This window comes from Cololabis saira, chromosome 18 (genome assembly GCF_033807715.1).
Source record: "Cololabis saira isolate AMF1-May2022 chromosome 18, fColSai1.1, whole genome shotgun sequence".
Classification (NCBI taxonomy): domain Eukaryota; kingdom Metazoa; phylum Chordata; class Actinopteri; order Beloniformes; family Belonidae; genus Cololabis; species Cololabis saira.
This window is the reverse complement of record NC_084604.1, coordinates 27,964,614-27,980,736: the sequence shown is the minus strand read 5'-3', so window position 1 is coordinate 27,980,736 and position 16,123 is coordinate 27,964,614. Positions and strand designations below refer to the sequence as shown.

Here is a 16,123-nt window from a genome sequence, read left to right as displayed (position 1 = left end):
TTGAGTTCTAAATTCAAGCTTGCCCTTGAATTTTCAAAGATAATGAATTGAAGTAGCTTTGAAACTTCAGTATAGAGAAAATGTTCATTATTCAATTTTGGATTTGATCCCAGCATCCACCTCCAATATTGTTATTGAGGGTTATTTTAATTATTAATTATTTTTATTAATTATTATTATTAATTATTATATTTAGATGCAGTTTTAGAATCTCAATAAAATGACTTTCTAATGTAGTTTTGTGCAAATTATTAAGACATAAACAAAACAAGGAAGACTGTTCCTTCTAGACACACATTCACAGAGATTATACTAGGGTTGTTTATTTTCTGATATCCCCTAAATTATTACCCCACTAATGCTTCTTATCATAATATTTAGATTTTAGATCATAACCTAGTATCATTTCAGTTTAAAACTGTCCTCTTTTGGCAAAACTATAGCTGGCCCTTGAACTCTCTTATTCGTTAAGACTACTCTTTTATTTAATATATAAAGAAGAGCATGGATGAGTTTCTTATTACTGGTGACAATGGAGATGTATCTCATTCTATCATGTGTGTAATGAAGGGCCCCATCGTATCATTCGAATCCTCGAAGATGAGAAAGCTCAATAATTGGCTTAGAGATAGTGAAAAAACGCTCCCATTACTGGAAGAGAAATACTGATTCTTCCATTTACAGTAAAACTATAATAATTTTTTAAATTAACATATGAGTCTCGTACTATTCTCAACAGCAATAGTCTTCTAAAATTAAAAGAGAAACACTTTGAACTCAGAGATAAGCCAGAGAAACCATTAGCAAGTAAGCTCAGAGGTGAACAGGCTAAACATGCCATACTCAACATCACATCCAAATAAGGTAAATTAATGACGAACCCAAAGAAGATGAATGCTTGTTTTAGCGATTTCAGGGGCGAAGAGCTTCAGATACTATAAAGAATTGTATTCTAGAAAACTGAATACTAGTTATGCAAACGTATGCACATTCTTTAACCATCTAACTGATCCCTAACTGGACACAGCCCAAGAAATAACACCATAGGTGTGGCTACAAAGTTGATGATGCCTGTGGTGGCAACAATCCTCGAACCTGGTGGTGGTCGAACTGGGTAAGAGATGCTACCAAGGTGAAATCCTGTAAAGCTCGGTTTGCTTATGGCAGGGGTGTACAAAGTCGGTCCTCGAGGGCCGGTGTCCTGCATGTTTTAGATGTTTCCCTGCTTCAGCACACCGTGATAAAAGTAGCTATGTCACCAACAGAGTTGTCCAGACCTTAATGGCAAGCTGGTGACGACCAGTAATTTGAATCAGGTGTGTTGATGCAAGTAGACACCTAAAACATGCAGGACCCCGGCCCTCGAGGACCGACTTTGGACACCCCTGGCTTATGGGACCCTGGAAGCAGCAACAAGTACCATCAGGCCAAATGGCCGGTGGATGCTGAGGCAGGAACTCGGGTATGGGAGGAGTTAGTCACGCTGTGTAAACTGACTTTCAATCAGCCCATAGAAGATTCTGGCAAACAGTCAGGTGGCTCAGGCCGGGAAATCAGTGCTTCACCCACATTGTGTGTCATAAGGGTGGGGGTACTGTCGACCTCAGCTGGGGAAGTCTTCATTCGTTAGAAGGAATACTTTAACATAGAAGGAATACTCAATCTCAGCAGAGTGTCGACTCTGAGGTGGGCTCTCCTATTACCGGGCTGCAGTTGCTGAGGTAGATAAAAATCTCCACATTGGCAGGGGTGGATGAAGTCTGCTCTGAGTTTCTCAAGGTTTTGAATGTTTTAGGGCTGTCTTGATTGACATGCCTCTCCAACACCACATGGACATCTGTGGCAGTCCTCTCTGGATTGTCATACTGCGGTGGTTGCGGCCACGACGAACATGGGGACTGGATGGTGTAGTCCAATTAAAGTCTTTGCAGAGTTGCTGAACAGAATCAGATTCATAGATGGTTATGAGACCAAGGACAGGCTGGAGGGAGTCTATCTCTTGGCTGGCTTGGGGACAGCTCTGTATTTCCAAGGAAGAGATAAAGAAGGTGGCCGGGAAGAGGGAGGTTGGAGCCTCTCTGCTTAGGCTGCTGCCCCTGCAACCCAAACTTGAATAGGCGGAAGTTAATAAATGGATAGATAGATAACACCTCAAGTCTCTAAGGCAGACCATTTCAATTCTATACAGGTTTTCTCTTCTGGAAAAGCAGTGGGGCCCTCATGGTTTCGATTTGTGAATTATATGAATCATTTTGTGAAAAGATGGCTCCTTTTTATGCTAAAGATGGTAAATCACTTGGTGAGAAATAAGTCCCTGGTTCCCTTTATGTGGCAAACATTTCCTAGCTTTTGGAAAGGAGGGATAAGTGCATACAAGTGAGATACAGACCAATCTCACTTTTAAATTGTGATCATAAAGTGGGTAACTATATTGCAACAATCATACATTCTGAGCAAACTGGATTTGTCCGTGGTAGAATTCGTTTAGCAATGCACATTTGCTTTTCAATAAGTTATAGTCCACCCAGGTGAAGGATACACAGGATGCTGTTGTATGTCTTAATGGACAGAAAGCATTTGATCAGACCTTGCATGTTGGAGACCCTCAAATGATTATGATTCTATATAATAAATTTAGCGAATTGCTCAAAATAATTTCCTTTAATCATGTATCTCACATCCTTTCAAATGCCGCTAAATCCCAGCTCTTTTTTTTTCACACCATGGTGTGAAGCAGGGTGACGGCCTCTCTCCTCTTCTTTTTGACTTTGTTCTCAACCCACTTCCAATAGGAAGACTGGAAACACGAGAACCCTATAACGTGAGGGGGCGGCACAGCGGGGTTTGCAGGCCAGGGCATTTACAGTCTCGCTTTAAAAATTGAAGAAAATAAGAAGCGTTGAGGGCGGGTTTTTCAACATGGCTTTTAGAAAATCAAGAAGAGATTTAGGGGACATTTTAACATGAAATTGATTACATCATCCCTCACAGGATGTCTTGCATTTCTCAGGTTGACCATATTAGGTTTCCAGTGTCCATAGTTTAAAGAATGGTATATCAACAGTCTTGTTCATTTGTAATCTGATGATTTATTGATTTGTTTGTCATATCTAGAAAAATCAATTTCAATCAGTTACCACTCAGTTTACCTTTCTTGGAGTTAAGATCTCTCTAAGATCTTAAAATTACTTTATTCCAACATCAAACTTTTTAACTCTGTCCCCATTGTGTGGCAGATGTGGCAATGCTGACTATAAACGTGCTTAGTAATATTCAACAGGTTCTCTCCCTATTACAAGATAATCATGCCACCTGACTGCACTTTTGCCTTTTTTTTGGAAGCCGCCTTTTCCCCTGTGTTTAATTAGGTGGCTTGATAAAATTATTTACATTGATAGATGGTGCAGATTCATATGGTCAGAGGCAACTATTTTTGTTACTGGAGACCTAACAGTATAACTGAGCTCTGCCTTTATGGCATATTTGACCATAGTCTGTAAATATCTCATTATCCTGTCCTGAATGATAACTCGGACAACTGTTCTTCCTTGTTTTTTAGGGTATTTTTACACTTTTTTTCTTGTTTTGTTTGTCATACCTGATAAGAAAAGGTGTTGAGTATTCATAACGCAGGAAGTTAATAACGAGGATGAACAGGCTCCTGGTTCCAGTTTACATTCAGTGATGGTTTTCTGAGCTTTTGATTAAACTGAGGGCTTTGTACAGGTAGTTAAGATTCCATTTCTGTTTCCCAAATGACCTCCATTTTCAGAGGGTCCTGAGCTTAGCTTTGCTCATTTATTTCACCAACCTCCATCATGAAGCAGTCGAAATACAGCAGTTAGACAGAGATCTGTTGTGCTGCCACTTATTAGAGATGTAGTTTGACTCATAAATTAGCGGTGCAGCTACTGTCTCAAAAGCATCAAATGCAGATAAACCTGCCACATGCTGCCATGCCTTTGGTATAATCAGATGTTTCATAGCAAGGGGCTTTGTATATTCTGTCAGTGGAGCATGTGATCCGTGCAGCCGTAGGAGCTTCATTCCAACATTTAAATTTTTTTCCTCATTAAATATTTACATAAAATTGTACACACTCATTTTCCTGTGCCACCCCTTGTAAGAAGGCTCTCAAGCTAATATTTTTCTAAATTAAAGATTTGCTCTGCAGAGTGAACATGGTCATTCACATCACTTGTCTGGTACATAGATAGGTAGTACCAAAAATGATGAATACATCACTAAAGCAGTAAGTAATACGTGTTTTTATATGTGTGTGTACGTACGTGTATCTGCATGTGTGGCGAAGCCTATCTCTGCTGCAGCCATGCTGTGGCACGTTGTAGTTTTCCCTTCAGAAATCAGCCGCTCTCTGAACTGTTAAATCACATTAGAAGCCAGCCTTAGAGAAGAACATTAATTACTTTCCTTTCACTCTACCTACCACCTCCTCCTGTTTTTCTTTTTTTTTGGCACATTAACCCTTCCAAGTTCTTTTTCATTCTCTTTTCTCACTCCGACTTTCACTCCACTCTCTTTTTTCTCATTGAAGTTTAGATGAAGTTACACCTCAAGTGACTTTTTCTTAATAACTGTGAACCGTGCCAGTACACATCAAGGTTTGGACCCTCTATTCAGGGCCTTGTTTGAGCCTTTGATGTCTGATAGAGTTTGATGGTTGGCGAGATTGCTTGTGTGTGATTCTTCTGTTACTTTACACCCCCTTTGGCAGGATTGTCCAGCCCACAAACAATTTAATTATTTGGTATACAAGCTTGTTGAGCATGATCATTTGAAATCAATGAAAGCCGCCACCTCCCTTTTTATGTACTGGGATTGCCCGACATAGTGGATCAATGAGATTAATTTACCAGTAGATCATGATGCTGTTTATTATTGTTTCGTCAAGAAGCTAAACACTCTTCATTCACCTAATTTGTCCGTTATGATCAACCGAAAGCTCATAATTAAAAAATAAATAAATAAAAAATCTTCATAGCATTTCTTTTGCTTTTTGCTTGTAGGCTCAGTTTTTGCTTTCTCTCCTCCTGCTTTGTCTCCACCAGGTCCAGATAGAAGATGTGGAGGATGAGGACAAAAGGTACGCGCTTTTCCTTGAAATGTTGGATGCAGCACAGAAGTGGGAGGACTTTCAGCAGCTCATGCTTCTCTTACAAGCATGGCCACCTATGATGAAGGAAGAAGTGTAAGCTCAGTGTTTTTTTTATTCTTTTTTTTAAAGTGGTCTGTCAAGGATAAAAGATAACATGCATCCAGTGGTGCTGATGTTACTCGTTTTTCTTTTTATCTGTTGTAAACCATTGTGTTTCCAGCTGGGCAGTCAAGATATCATTAAAATGTCCAGTCCAATAAATTATTAAAGGTATGGTCATTGATTCCATGTGATCTCTAATCCAGAACTCTTCTTGTCATATTCAGTGAATATCCACCAGCTGCCCATCTCTGGAGTGCACAGTTTACCAAAAAAGAAGCCCTGAAATGAGAGAGAAAAAACAAAAGTCCTGGCTCTTTAAACTTGAAATAGTGCGGCAGCATCCTGCCAAACCATAACAAACATGGCTCCAGCCGATCACTGATAGTAGGAGGGTTTGTGCAGCACTGGAGGGACATGAAGGGACATGCGTTTGATATTTAAGCTTTGTTCAAATATCAACACAGACATGTCATAGGAAAACTGCTTACCCTTCCTTTAAGGGAATCAGTAGTACCTACTCTATTGGAAACCTAAACTGAATAATACAGTATATTATTACAACAGCGCAGAGATAGAATATATTAAGAGAGAGCTGTCGGTTCTCGAAGTTGTTAGCAAACCTTATCATCAGGAACAAAGGAGCGATCAGATCAGATCTGAAAACTCACATCCTGTTTTACATCATATATGGACAGCCTGGTGCACATGTGGTGTTGAGGGAGGTGCACATTGGGAGGAAGGCCAACCATTAGAGGCAACATGACACTTCACTTTCAAATACCACAGGAGGCCGACAGTGGTTTGTAATGATGTTCTAACAGGAATATTATGTACATAATCATTCAGTGTTAATGAGGTGTTTTTATGTTGTAGCTAAATTGATCTTCTTTGTATTTATGTCTATATTTGTAGTCTAATTATTTGTTTTTATGTTCTTGTGTATATTAATATTACAATACCATTGTCCCATTTCAGTATTAGTGATCCTATCTTGAACTTTCTGTTTTTCAAATGCTTCTTTCTGTACTTCCTCTTCTTCTCTTTCTTCACTTTCCTCAGCTTCAAAATAGATTAGGTGAAGTTGTATGTTCAACCTTTTCCACTGTATCTCTGGTGATTGAGTTTTCCGCTGCAGCAGGTAGTGAAAGCAGCTACGATAGTTATAGGAGAGTTATATCTCGCTGGTTTAATGAACATCCAGCTTCTTCTGCTGGGTAAAACGAGACATCGACCTGTAGGGCTCGGATTTCTCTCAATCATAAAACTTACCTTGCAGTCTGTTTCCAGTGCACAGTTAAAATGTGGGAAATTTCTAGGCAATGTTCCAGCTGGAGAAAGAACATTAAAAAAAGAAAAAATTAAATGATGTTTGAGCCTGCAGCTTATTAGCTTGAAAAAAAAAAAAGTGGAAACATTTAGCAATGGCTTCTACAAAGGTTAAACATAGCTGTAAAATGTTAATTTTGGCACATTATACATCTAAAAACAACAGTATATGTAGTACTGGGGACTTGCGTGCTAAGCTTAGCTGCTAGCTGTTGACTCATGCTCAGTAGAGATATTGATTTTCTCCCAGCAAGAAAACAAACAAGTAACAAAATGTCAAATATTTCTTTAAGCACTTGTACTGCAGTCATTACTCACGTACGCTTTTCATCTGCTCATCCTCGTGTTTGAAACTCTTTAACAGATGCATTATTCACATCGCCATGCGTTTTAAATTGAAAAAATACGTTTATACTTATGTTTTGGAAATCGACATTCAAATAATCTAGTAAACTTCTCTCCTTTGTCGCCGTCATTGTGGTGGTGTCCTCTCAGCACCTTCAGCGAATGTCAGTTTTGATTTAAAAAGTGGGTTTTCTATTATTATATTTGTTTGGGTCTGAATATCCTTGTATCTATCTATTTACTCAGTGATCCTTTATGTGATTTTAATCCTTCACAATCCACAGACACGTGCATGGTTTGAACAGCAGAGGTGTATGCAGACATGGACATTTTAATGGACATCCTCTATGCAGTGTGATCTCATTTCACTAAGAGTGGATATTGGAAATTGTGTCTTTAATCATTCAGTGACATGTGTTGTAGGCATGGATGTTTAGAGCGGGAAATCAGGGAGCTTTAGGCTCTGGGCTTCTTGCACTGACTAGTTTCTTATGAGCCTCTGTGAAAGTTGGCTGTATTATCGATAAGTACCTAATGACGTGATAGCTCTTCTTCTGCTCCGTTGTTCTCGATTAAAAGTGAGCTGTACTGGGAGGACCGCAGGAACAATACAGGCTTGTGCTGTCTGGGGTTTATCCTCGCTGCTCAATCAAAGCAGACCATTGTTCAAATGGTTTCGACCAGTAATTTAAATGAGGCTTCTTCTCCAGTTCCTTTTGGTGGTTTGCATTTATCAGTAGATTAGCTGTACAGACTCTGATTTTGTTAGTTTCTTGTTCAATATGATGTAATTATGTTCATTAAGTAGGAGACTATGCAATATCATATCTATCCATATGAACACTATTTAGACTTTGTCCTAATGACTTGCTTAAAATCCCAAATGTCAATGCTTGCAGGACTTCCGATTTGGCTTTACTGACTATTTCATAAACATCATTGAACATAGTTCCTCGTAACGCAAAGTAGCTTGCAATGGTTTCACATCAAATTTGTGTGGTACAAGATTTTTAGCTTGATCTTAACATAAAACTATAAATGTGAAACCTCCTTTTTCCAGACTATGGTCTGGATCAAACAATGAAAACGTTGACCGGTTTCTGATCAAACTAAACTGTGCTTGGTTTTTTAGATGGTTTTAGCTTCCAAACCAGTTTAAAGAAATCAGACCTTTGTCAAAAATGAAATGATAAAAAGACCTCATGTAGCACATGCAGAGAGGAAGTCCGGCATGGCCTTCCTGCAGAAAGGTTAAGTTAGATTACAAGTGGCAAAGTAAAAGCCTGGATGCAGATTTCCCCAGCAGAACATTTCATTTTAACAAGAAGAGCTGTGCTACTCAGTTTACTTACCACTGGTTTACTGTAGATGTCGTGGCACTGAGAGGTGGCGCAGGTACTGGTGGCCACAAATTCAACCTGGAAACTAACAGAGGGTTTGAAATCTTTTGGAATTGGCTCCATATCTTTAGATAAATGGCGGAGAATCAAACTTACTGATGCAGCCAGAGGTTTGATTGCTTCCACCTAATCACTTTGACATAATTAGCAGAAGTTTTAAGCATGTTCAGCATTCCTTTGGTGTTTCTGTATCTTTTTAGTCTAACAATAAAACCTTTAACTTAATGAATTAAGCTCTGCAGAACCTGCACCTCCACGGTTCCTGGAGAAAATAAAAAAAAAGTACAATCCCCTCAGGAGGTTATACAGTTTGACTGTTGGAATTGATGTAGATGGAAATTTTATCACCTGAGATTCTACTTTGGTTGCTTTAAAAGCTCAAACTGTGGAAACAGTTGGTAAAACGCAGAACAAGAGAGAAAACTTTCTGCATAACTTTTTTTTTTTTTTTTTTTTTTACAACACAGCTTAGGTTTGGACATCACAGTTGCACTCTGGGATTCCACACAAGCTCTCTTGATCATGCGAGGGTTACACCTGTCAAACTGCTTAGATTGTCAGCTCTGGTTCTGTTAACTGCAGACCGCCGTAGCTGCTGTTTTATGTTTAAATGAAACATAAAGCTGACTACATAAAACCGATGGTAATTTTTGTCTTTTAATGTCTCTTTATTCATCCCTATTTAAGTTTCACAAAGTAATTTGCTGAGCATGCTTACATACATTAACTAAACTCCAATTAACTTTGCTTGAAGCACAGAAGCCTGAAATTGAGTTCTGATCTATGGCCACGGCGCCTTATAGGTGCAACGACTTCTTTGCCTGCCTCAAAATTCTGAATAATTTGACCTTCAGATGCCTCATTGGAAACACAGAGGATCTGATGGCACCTGGATGCATAAATCATGGTTTGCCTTGACCTGAGCGTGCTCGTGTTTGAGTGCCGATAGATTCAGGATTTGTTTCAGTAAGACCACGAGAGGCTGTTTTGGAAACCGTCCTGAGAAATGGATCCACAAAGCTCATCCTTCAGTCTGTCCACGTAAACTGAGTCATGATTCAAAGCACGGATGAAGGCTGGCTGTGACTCACGTTGCACCCTGTGACAGATTTGGCCAGAGCACACTCGCTGTCGCATGCAGCGGCGTCGACCCACCAACCCCTCCCTCGTCTCCTGCAAAAGCACAGGAAGTAGATATGTGCCAGCAACATAAGTGGACTCTGTTTGTTCCCGTGGCTGCATCAGCGGGAGCGGAGCAGCTTGTCAGGGCGAGACACCCTGGTAGTTGGATGGAGAGCTGCCTTTCCTTCTGACAGCCGCACACAAGAGCCCTGCTGTTGTGTCTGCCTCTTTATCATGCCCTGTCTCCTTACTTTACAGGCTCTTTCCATCTCCCACTCACACACACTCTTGTTTTTCCAGAGATGTATACACACACCCACACACTCAGCAGCATACTGTACAGGCTTTCCGATCTGACATCAGACTTTCAACCCCTTGAAGACTTTTGCTTCCCATCACACAATGATTTACAGGCCTTTCCGCCATCAGCCTGTTATCGTTTTAAGAGTGAAATTAAAAGCACACAGTCATATCAGATTCCTCCTCTTGTCTCCCATCTCCTTCTTTTCGTTAGTGCAATTCATTATTTATTGCACTGCTTGTCATGTTAATCACATTCTCCAACTTCCAGCTGTGCTGGCAAGCCGGCGTCTATTTTCTAACCACTGGAAGTGCCAGTACAGTTTTTGATAAGTTTTCGATACTTTGCATGAATATTTACGACCCTATCAGGGGCTCAAACGGAGTGTTTGATTCTCCTGCAGCTGGATTCAGACGCAGAGAGGCTTTTGTTCTGTCCCAAACTTTTGTCATAGTCAGCTGTTATATGAGCTTAAATCAGGCGCTATCCCATCAACCGAGATCTAATTAACAGATGCTGCTTTGAAGTGCTCACTGCCAGGTAGCACCAACCCCCCCACCGCCACCCCCCACCCCCCAGAGTCTGGCTTTATGAGTATTAATAAAGATCCATGAAGGCTGTCCTGCAATGGCCTCACCCGTTTCTGCTGGCCTCGGTTGGAGCAGATCTGTTACCCAGGGGGCATTAACAAAGGTCGTGGAGAGCTCATTGAAGAGCGTGTAAACAGAGTGATGCCTGTCAGAGATGGCAGCTCATCCCCTGGTGTTCACACAGAAGGGAGGAATAGTGCACGGTGTGGGTGTTTAATATTAACTGCAGGGGTGGTTGTGGTCAAACATCTTCCCTCTTCAAACACATTTCACTGTCAGACTTCATTAGTGCATTTGCAAACCTCCTGATCATTACAGCTGCTTTCTTATCCACCTGGTATTCTTATGTGCCTTTTAAAATTATATTATTCATTATGTCATTATGCATAATGTATGCCATATGGTGCACAAACAGCAGTCATCTGCTGTAAACCACTCAGTGTCTAACAGGATTATCATCCGCTATCACAGGACCGCAGAGTAATGGATGAATGCTGTGTCATTCTAGAGGTTTTCCTCGCTGCGATTTATGTAATACAGTGACCCTGAGGTGCAAAACCCAACAACAATGAACAAGAGATGACAACATATCCAGAAACATAGTGAAGATTCAGAAAACATAGCAAGAAAACCAATGTCTGCCGTCACAAAATGCTATACTTCAAAATGTTCCTGATCAAAACCACAACAGAAGAGTGAACAGGGGACACCGTTTCAGAAAACAATGCACCCTCTGTTCTAAAAGTGTTTTTGTTTTGTTCCTTAATGTGAAGGGCTGAAGGCTTTTTAGTGTTTTTTTTTCCTTTTTAAATTACTATTAAGTTATATTTTGTGTTTTCTAAGTATTTCTCTCAACACGAGAGACATGTGTCTCTCTATACGTACTAAATGTAATATTTACTCTCACTTAGGCTCCTGCATAATGTTGCCTCTAAATTAAAGGCCTGTAGAAAAATTCATATTTGGTGCATCACTTATTCACAAGAATCATTATACTGTGAATCACGGATACAAACGCCTGAAATTAGCTTTCTCCGCAGGGTCAGGACCATTACGCAGGGCAGAAACACACACACATCATGTGTAGATTTTGTGCCCCTGGTGATGCCAAGTTCAGCCAAGTAATTACATTCATGTTGTTTCTGCTCATAACTCTTGAAGTCTTTTTTTTTTTTATCACAATATCACGCAATAGATTTGAAAAACTCATCAAGGCTTTTGTGATACCGTCTTCTTTCGTAAAACTAAGTGGACCTGAAAGTGTCTGTGCATGTCAATAAATAGGATTCAAGAACAAGCACATGTTTAAATGGTTTGGAAAAAGTCATCCTGTCAGCTCCTTCTCAAATACTTTGATGATGACAGGATTCAATAGATGTCTTATCGTTTACAATGAAAAAAAAAACTGTTTTTGGATGGATCAGAAATCAGTTTCGAGCATAAACCAGTTATTTAAATTTTCTCACTCAGTGGTACTGATGCAAGATCTCCAAGTCAGTTGTGCTCTGGATCAGATAAACCCATGCCTGGTGCAACATTTCAGTCACGTTAAACTGTGAGTGGGTTAAAGTAAAAAAAAGTCACACGCTAATCAACAGTACAATCGTCTCCAGAACCTTTAGTTTTGTTGTTTTTTTCCCAGAAAGTGATTTTAAAAAAGACAGACGCTTCTTCCCTCTTTCACCTGCTGGCTTTTGTTCCTAACGGTGTTTGTTCTCACAAAGAACACAAGCTCTCACCAAAGTCGACACAGACTAAGACTCATATTTGTGCTCTTGGTCTCCAGGGCGGAGTCGGAGCGCAACCCCTGGGTGCTCCTGACCTCAACGCTGCTATCCCGCTGCCAGACGTCAGAGGTTGGATTAGACCTGGGTCATCAGGTTGTTGCCATGGTGAGGTCCCTGTATAAGAGCAAGCACAAGCTTCATGTGCAGGTAATCAGCAAATACCATCATATAGTTTTTGCTAATGTTTTGCGTCTTTTTCTTCTGGTGGGTTTCTGCTTGGATGCAGTGTTTAGTAATGACATGTCACTTTCTTTAAATCCTTATTCAGACAGTTCTGCACTGCGTGTTGGTTCCTTTTTAAATCCTGGATTTAAGTGTTGTTACTTTAAAATACTTGTGACGTGACTGTAACATAGTCAGGATAATGACATTTACCATTTCGAACCAAGGCGAGCGTGGCTCCGGCTCATTTTCAATCCACATTTTATCACAATGCTGGACTAAGCTTGTTTTCATTCAGAGGAACTACGCTGCAGCACCGGCGCCTTCGCCGCATCTCAATACACGAGCCTAAAGCTATTAAGCATGAAACCCATTGCAGTGTGTTAGCATCAGCTCAGTGCCTTTTGCAAAGCATATATCCGTCCCCTTCTTTGATATCTGACGGCCCCTTAATGCTATTCACGCCCTGCTGAGCACCATGCAAGTAGTAAGCCAAATGCCATTCTGTATGTCCAGGACCAGCTGACTGTGATATTAGTTTAGCGCTAATGCTATTCAGTGTGAATTGGCTAGTGTCTGCCTGGCTGTCTAATATTAGTGTGGCGAGGGGGGTGGGGGGTGGAGACGGAGGCCTTTTACTCTCTCCTGAACAGCTTTAATTTGAATCTGCTGGAATGAAACCGCCAGAGCATGGGGGACTCAGATTGCATTGTGTTAACCATACATTACGGGCTGGGACAGCGAAAGGACTGTGTGTCTGTTTTGTCGACGTGTTTGTGTGTAAATCTGTATTAAGTGCCCGCGTGTCTGTACAGTGTATGCACATCGATTAACCTTCACTGTTCCCGCTGTGTCTGCCCCCCTTCTTTTGTTCTTCTTTACTCTTTACTCTTTACTACTAAACTAACGTCTTCGTTCTTCTCTCATTATACTTTTGTTTTCATCACTCACGTCCCCCATTTCCCTTGTTTTCAACTCATTTATCCATTTACCCATCCCTCCATCCCTCCCTCCTCAGTGTATACGGCACATTGCAAACCTGCTGCTCCAAAACCAGCCGAGCCTCCAGCAACCCGCCCTCAAGCTGATGTCAGAGAGCGGCGACGAGCAGCTGCTGCAGCTGGCTCTGGGTCGGATCAACGGCATGAGCGCAGTAAGTGTCGCCCCGACGCATCCTTTTTCAGTTTTGAAAACTACGGATAAAAGTTTGAAGGCCTTTTTTTTTGATAATTTCAATAAACAGTTGATTATGAGCTTTATGTGCAGTTGTACAGCTTCCCTGAACTTCACCTGATGTTTTATGTTCCTTTTCAACTTCAACAACGTGTCAGAGGCCAAACGTTTGAGTTGGAACTTATAAACTTATACTTACTGCAACAGCAGAAAGTCCTTACAAATGTTTGAGCGTCTGGAAATAGAAACATAAAGCCATTTTTAGTTGGAGGTTTATTAAGTAAATTCTTCAGAGGTTCTCATCATTTTTTGCATGGCTTTGTTTTGCCCATGAGTGAGTTAGCTTCCAAGTAGCAGTTAATCCAATGTTTCAGGATTTTTGCTTTGCTGGTAGTTTAGCAGCAATCTTACCATTATTCATCATTTAGTCCTTTTTTTCCCAAGGGAATAGAAACTAAACAAACCAAGGACAGAATCAACATTGATTTCCTGTCTTTTATCTGCTGAATACAAATGATTATTTGACTTTAACATAGCATTTGAAAGGTTTTAAATGACCACTTTTATAAACTTTACATGCCGACTCAGATGAGAATGATATTGATTTATTTTAATGTTGGATCAAAAAATAAATGGTCAGACTCGAATATTTTGTCGGACCACCTTTAGCTTTCATGACAACACACATTTGCAGTGGCATCATTGAGATGAATTCATGCAGTATAATAACTAACATAACATTAATTTCTTTCCAGAGTTGCATTGTTTTTTTTCCCCGAGACCTTGTGTTGATGATGGGAGAGTTAAACTGCTGAATAAAGTCTTCTCCAGTCCATCCCAAGACTCTCAATGGAGTCACATCTTGAATCTTTCAGTGTCCTATCCGTGCGTGACAATGTTTCTCAATCACAATTTAATTCCACATCATCACCAGTCACCACTCCATCACAGGATTCTACAACATCATTATCCAAATATTTAAAGGAAACGAAATCCATCCACTTTGAAGTTCTTCTCTGCTTTTGATATTCTCTTGTTTTGCGATCAAACAGTCAGATAAGGAAGTAGTCTTTGAAGAAAGTGTTGGCCGCTTTCCATGGTTCCTCCAATCAGATAGGCCTCTCAAACTCTTTACACCCTCTTTTTGTTCCCGTATCAGATAATAGAGAGCCTCACGATTTACTGATAGTGCCACTATTAAATGAAACAATTAAGCTCTTACTGGTGTATTTGGTCTCACAGTGACAAGAGAGCAGAACTCAGCGAGTTTCGGAGGTGGTAAGAGAAGCGATATGTGACTTAGATGTGCAAGAATCAAATGCAGGATAAGTGGATCGTGCGTGACAGAAGACGAGAGGTAAAATTACGAATGCACTAAGTGTGTAAAAATGTAGAGTTACAAAGAGTCTAACACTAAAGTTGTGCGCAGTCTGGATATGGAAATATGGAAATAAAACGAAGAGATGGATAGACGGGTGAAGGATATACTGTATGAATGAGTGACTTGTAATGTGTCACACTGCTTTAAAAAAGTAATCTCGTCTCTTCTACCTAAGAGCTGAAGGTATAGAGGCGTGTTCAAAGCTGCACAGAGCAGCATTTATCTGAAGATATGAGTAAAACACTCAGAAATGATCTTAAACCATATATATCTAATGATGTGGAAATGTATGCATTTCTTCAGATCTGAGTCGGTTACTGCTAAGTGAGTGTATGTAGTAATGCTAAGTTCTTGTTAGGAGACAGGAATTTGTATGCGTATACTGTATCTCCTTAAAGTTTAATGCATGTTCAAAAATTCCTTCAAGACACCCAAAGTCAGGATGCCAGTACTTTTCTTTTTCCTATATTTAAAGTGTTTGCACCTCAACAACCTGAAACATAATCATTTTTAGTATGAGATTACACAAGCCTGTTATCTATCGCTGCTCAATTTAAAGATAATGTTGATAAAGAAACCACTGATACGCAGCCAGCTTGATAAGCTGAGTATCTGTGAATGTATTTTTACGGTGCTGTGAATCAGCACTGGCCCTTATAATGACCCCGTATAGAGATCTGAATCTATTTTCATACATGATTTGAGTTTTATTTATCAAGCCTTTAAAATATCCATCATTTATCCGGCTTCATGGCCCTATACAAGTATGAACTGAAATGTGCCTACCATCTCAGCAGCATCAAAATGATATTTACAATATCAAGTGCTAAAACTGTGAATCCGGCTAGTTCATCACCTGGACAGTTTGGTTTGGTGCTTGGACACGCCTCAGCTTTTTCGGTTGAAAAAGCTGTCAGTGTCAGCGCCGCAGAGGACTAATGATAAGCTGCAGGGAGGTTTTGTTAATATGAGTACATTTCTGTAGTGATTGGGTTACATGAGCTGTAGAGCAAAACGAGCTTAAGATCCTTAACGGGTTGGGTTAAAATTTGGGGAAGTGCATTCATCTACTCTGATCTGGGTCTAAGACATCACAGAACACTGCAAAACTAAACTATTCACTAATGGCGCTTTTCCACTAGTACCTACTCAGCCCGGCTTAGCTCGCTTCCACTCGGTTTGGTGCTTTCCCACTAGGGGTCTAACGTGCCGAGTAGATACATTTTCTGTAACTACTCTGCTGAGGTTCTAACTGTGCTGAGTCGGGCTGTATCTGACATCATCACACTACAGGCCACTGATTGGTCGGGGAGTCAGA

The 16,123-nt window shown here is 40.3% G+C and overlaps 1 protein-coding gene across 2 annotated transcripts in view; it reads left to right on the top strand.

Annotated features, from left to right (window-relative positions):
* Nucleotides 1-16,123, top strand: part of nbas (NBAS subunit of NRZ tethering complex) — a 194,915-nt gene that overhangs the window by 164,080 nt on the left and 14,712 nt on the right. Inside the window, exons 50-52 of one of the 2 annotated variants that reach the window (XM_061746583.1) lie at nucleotides 5,070-5,209; nucleotides 12,089-12,194; nucleotides 13,270-13,404. In XM_061746583.1, the coding sequence (XP_061602567.1) occupies nucleotides 5,070-5,209; nucleotides 12,089-12,194; nucleotides 13,270-13,404 (381 nt within the window). Of the gene's footprint in view, nucleotides 1-5,069; nucleotides 5,210-12,088; nucleotides 12,237-13,269; nucleotides 13,405-16,123 lie in introns of both variants that reach the window. The other variant, XM_061746582.1, reaches the window with a different exon arrangement.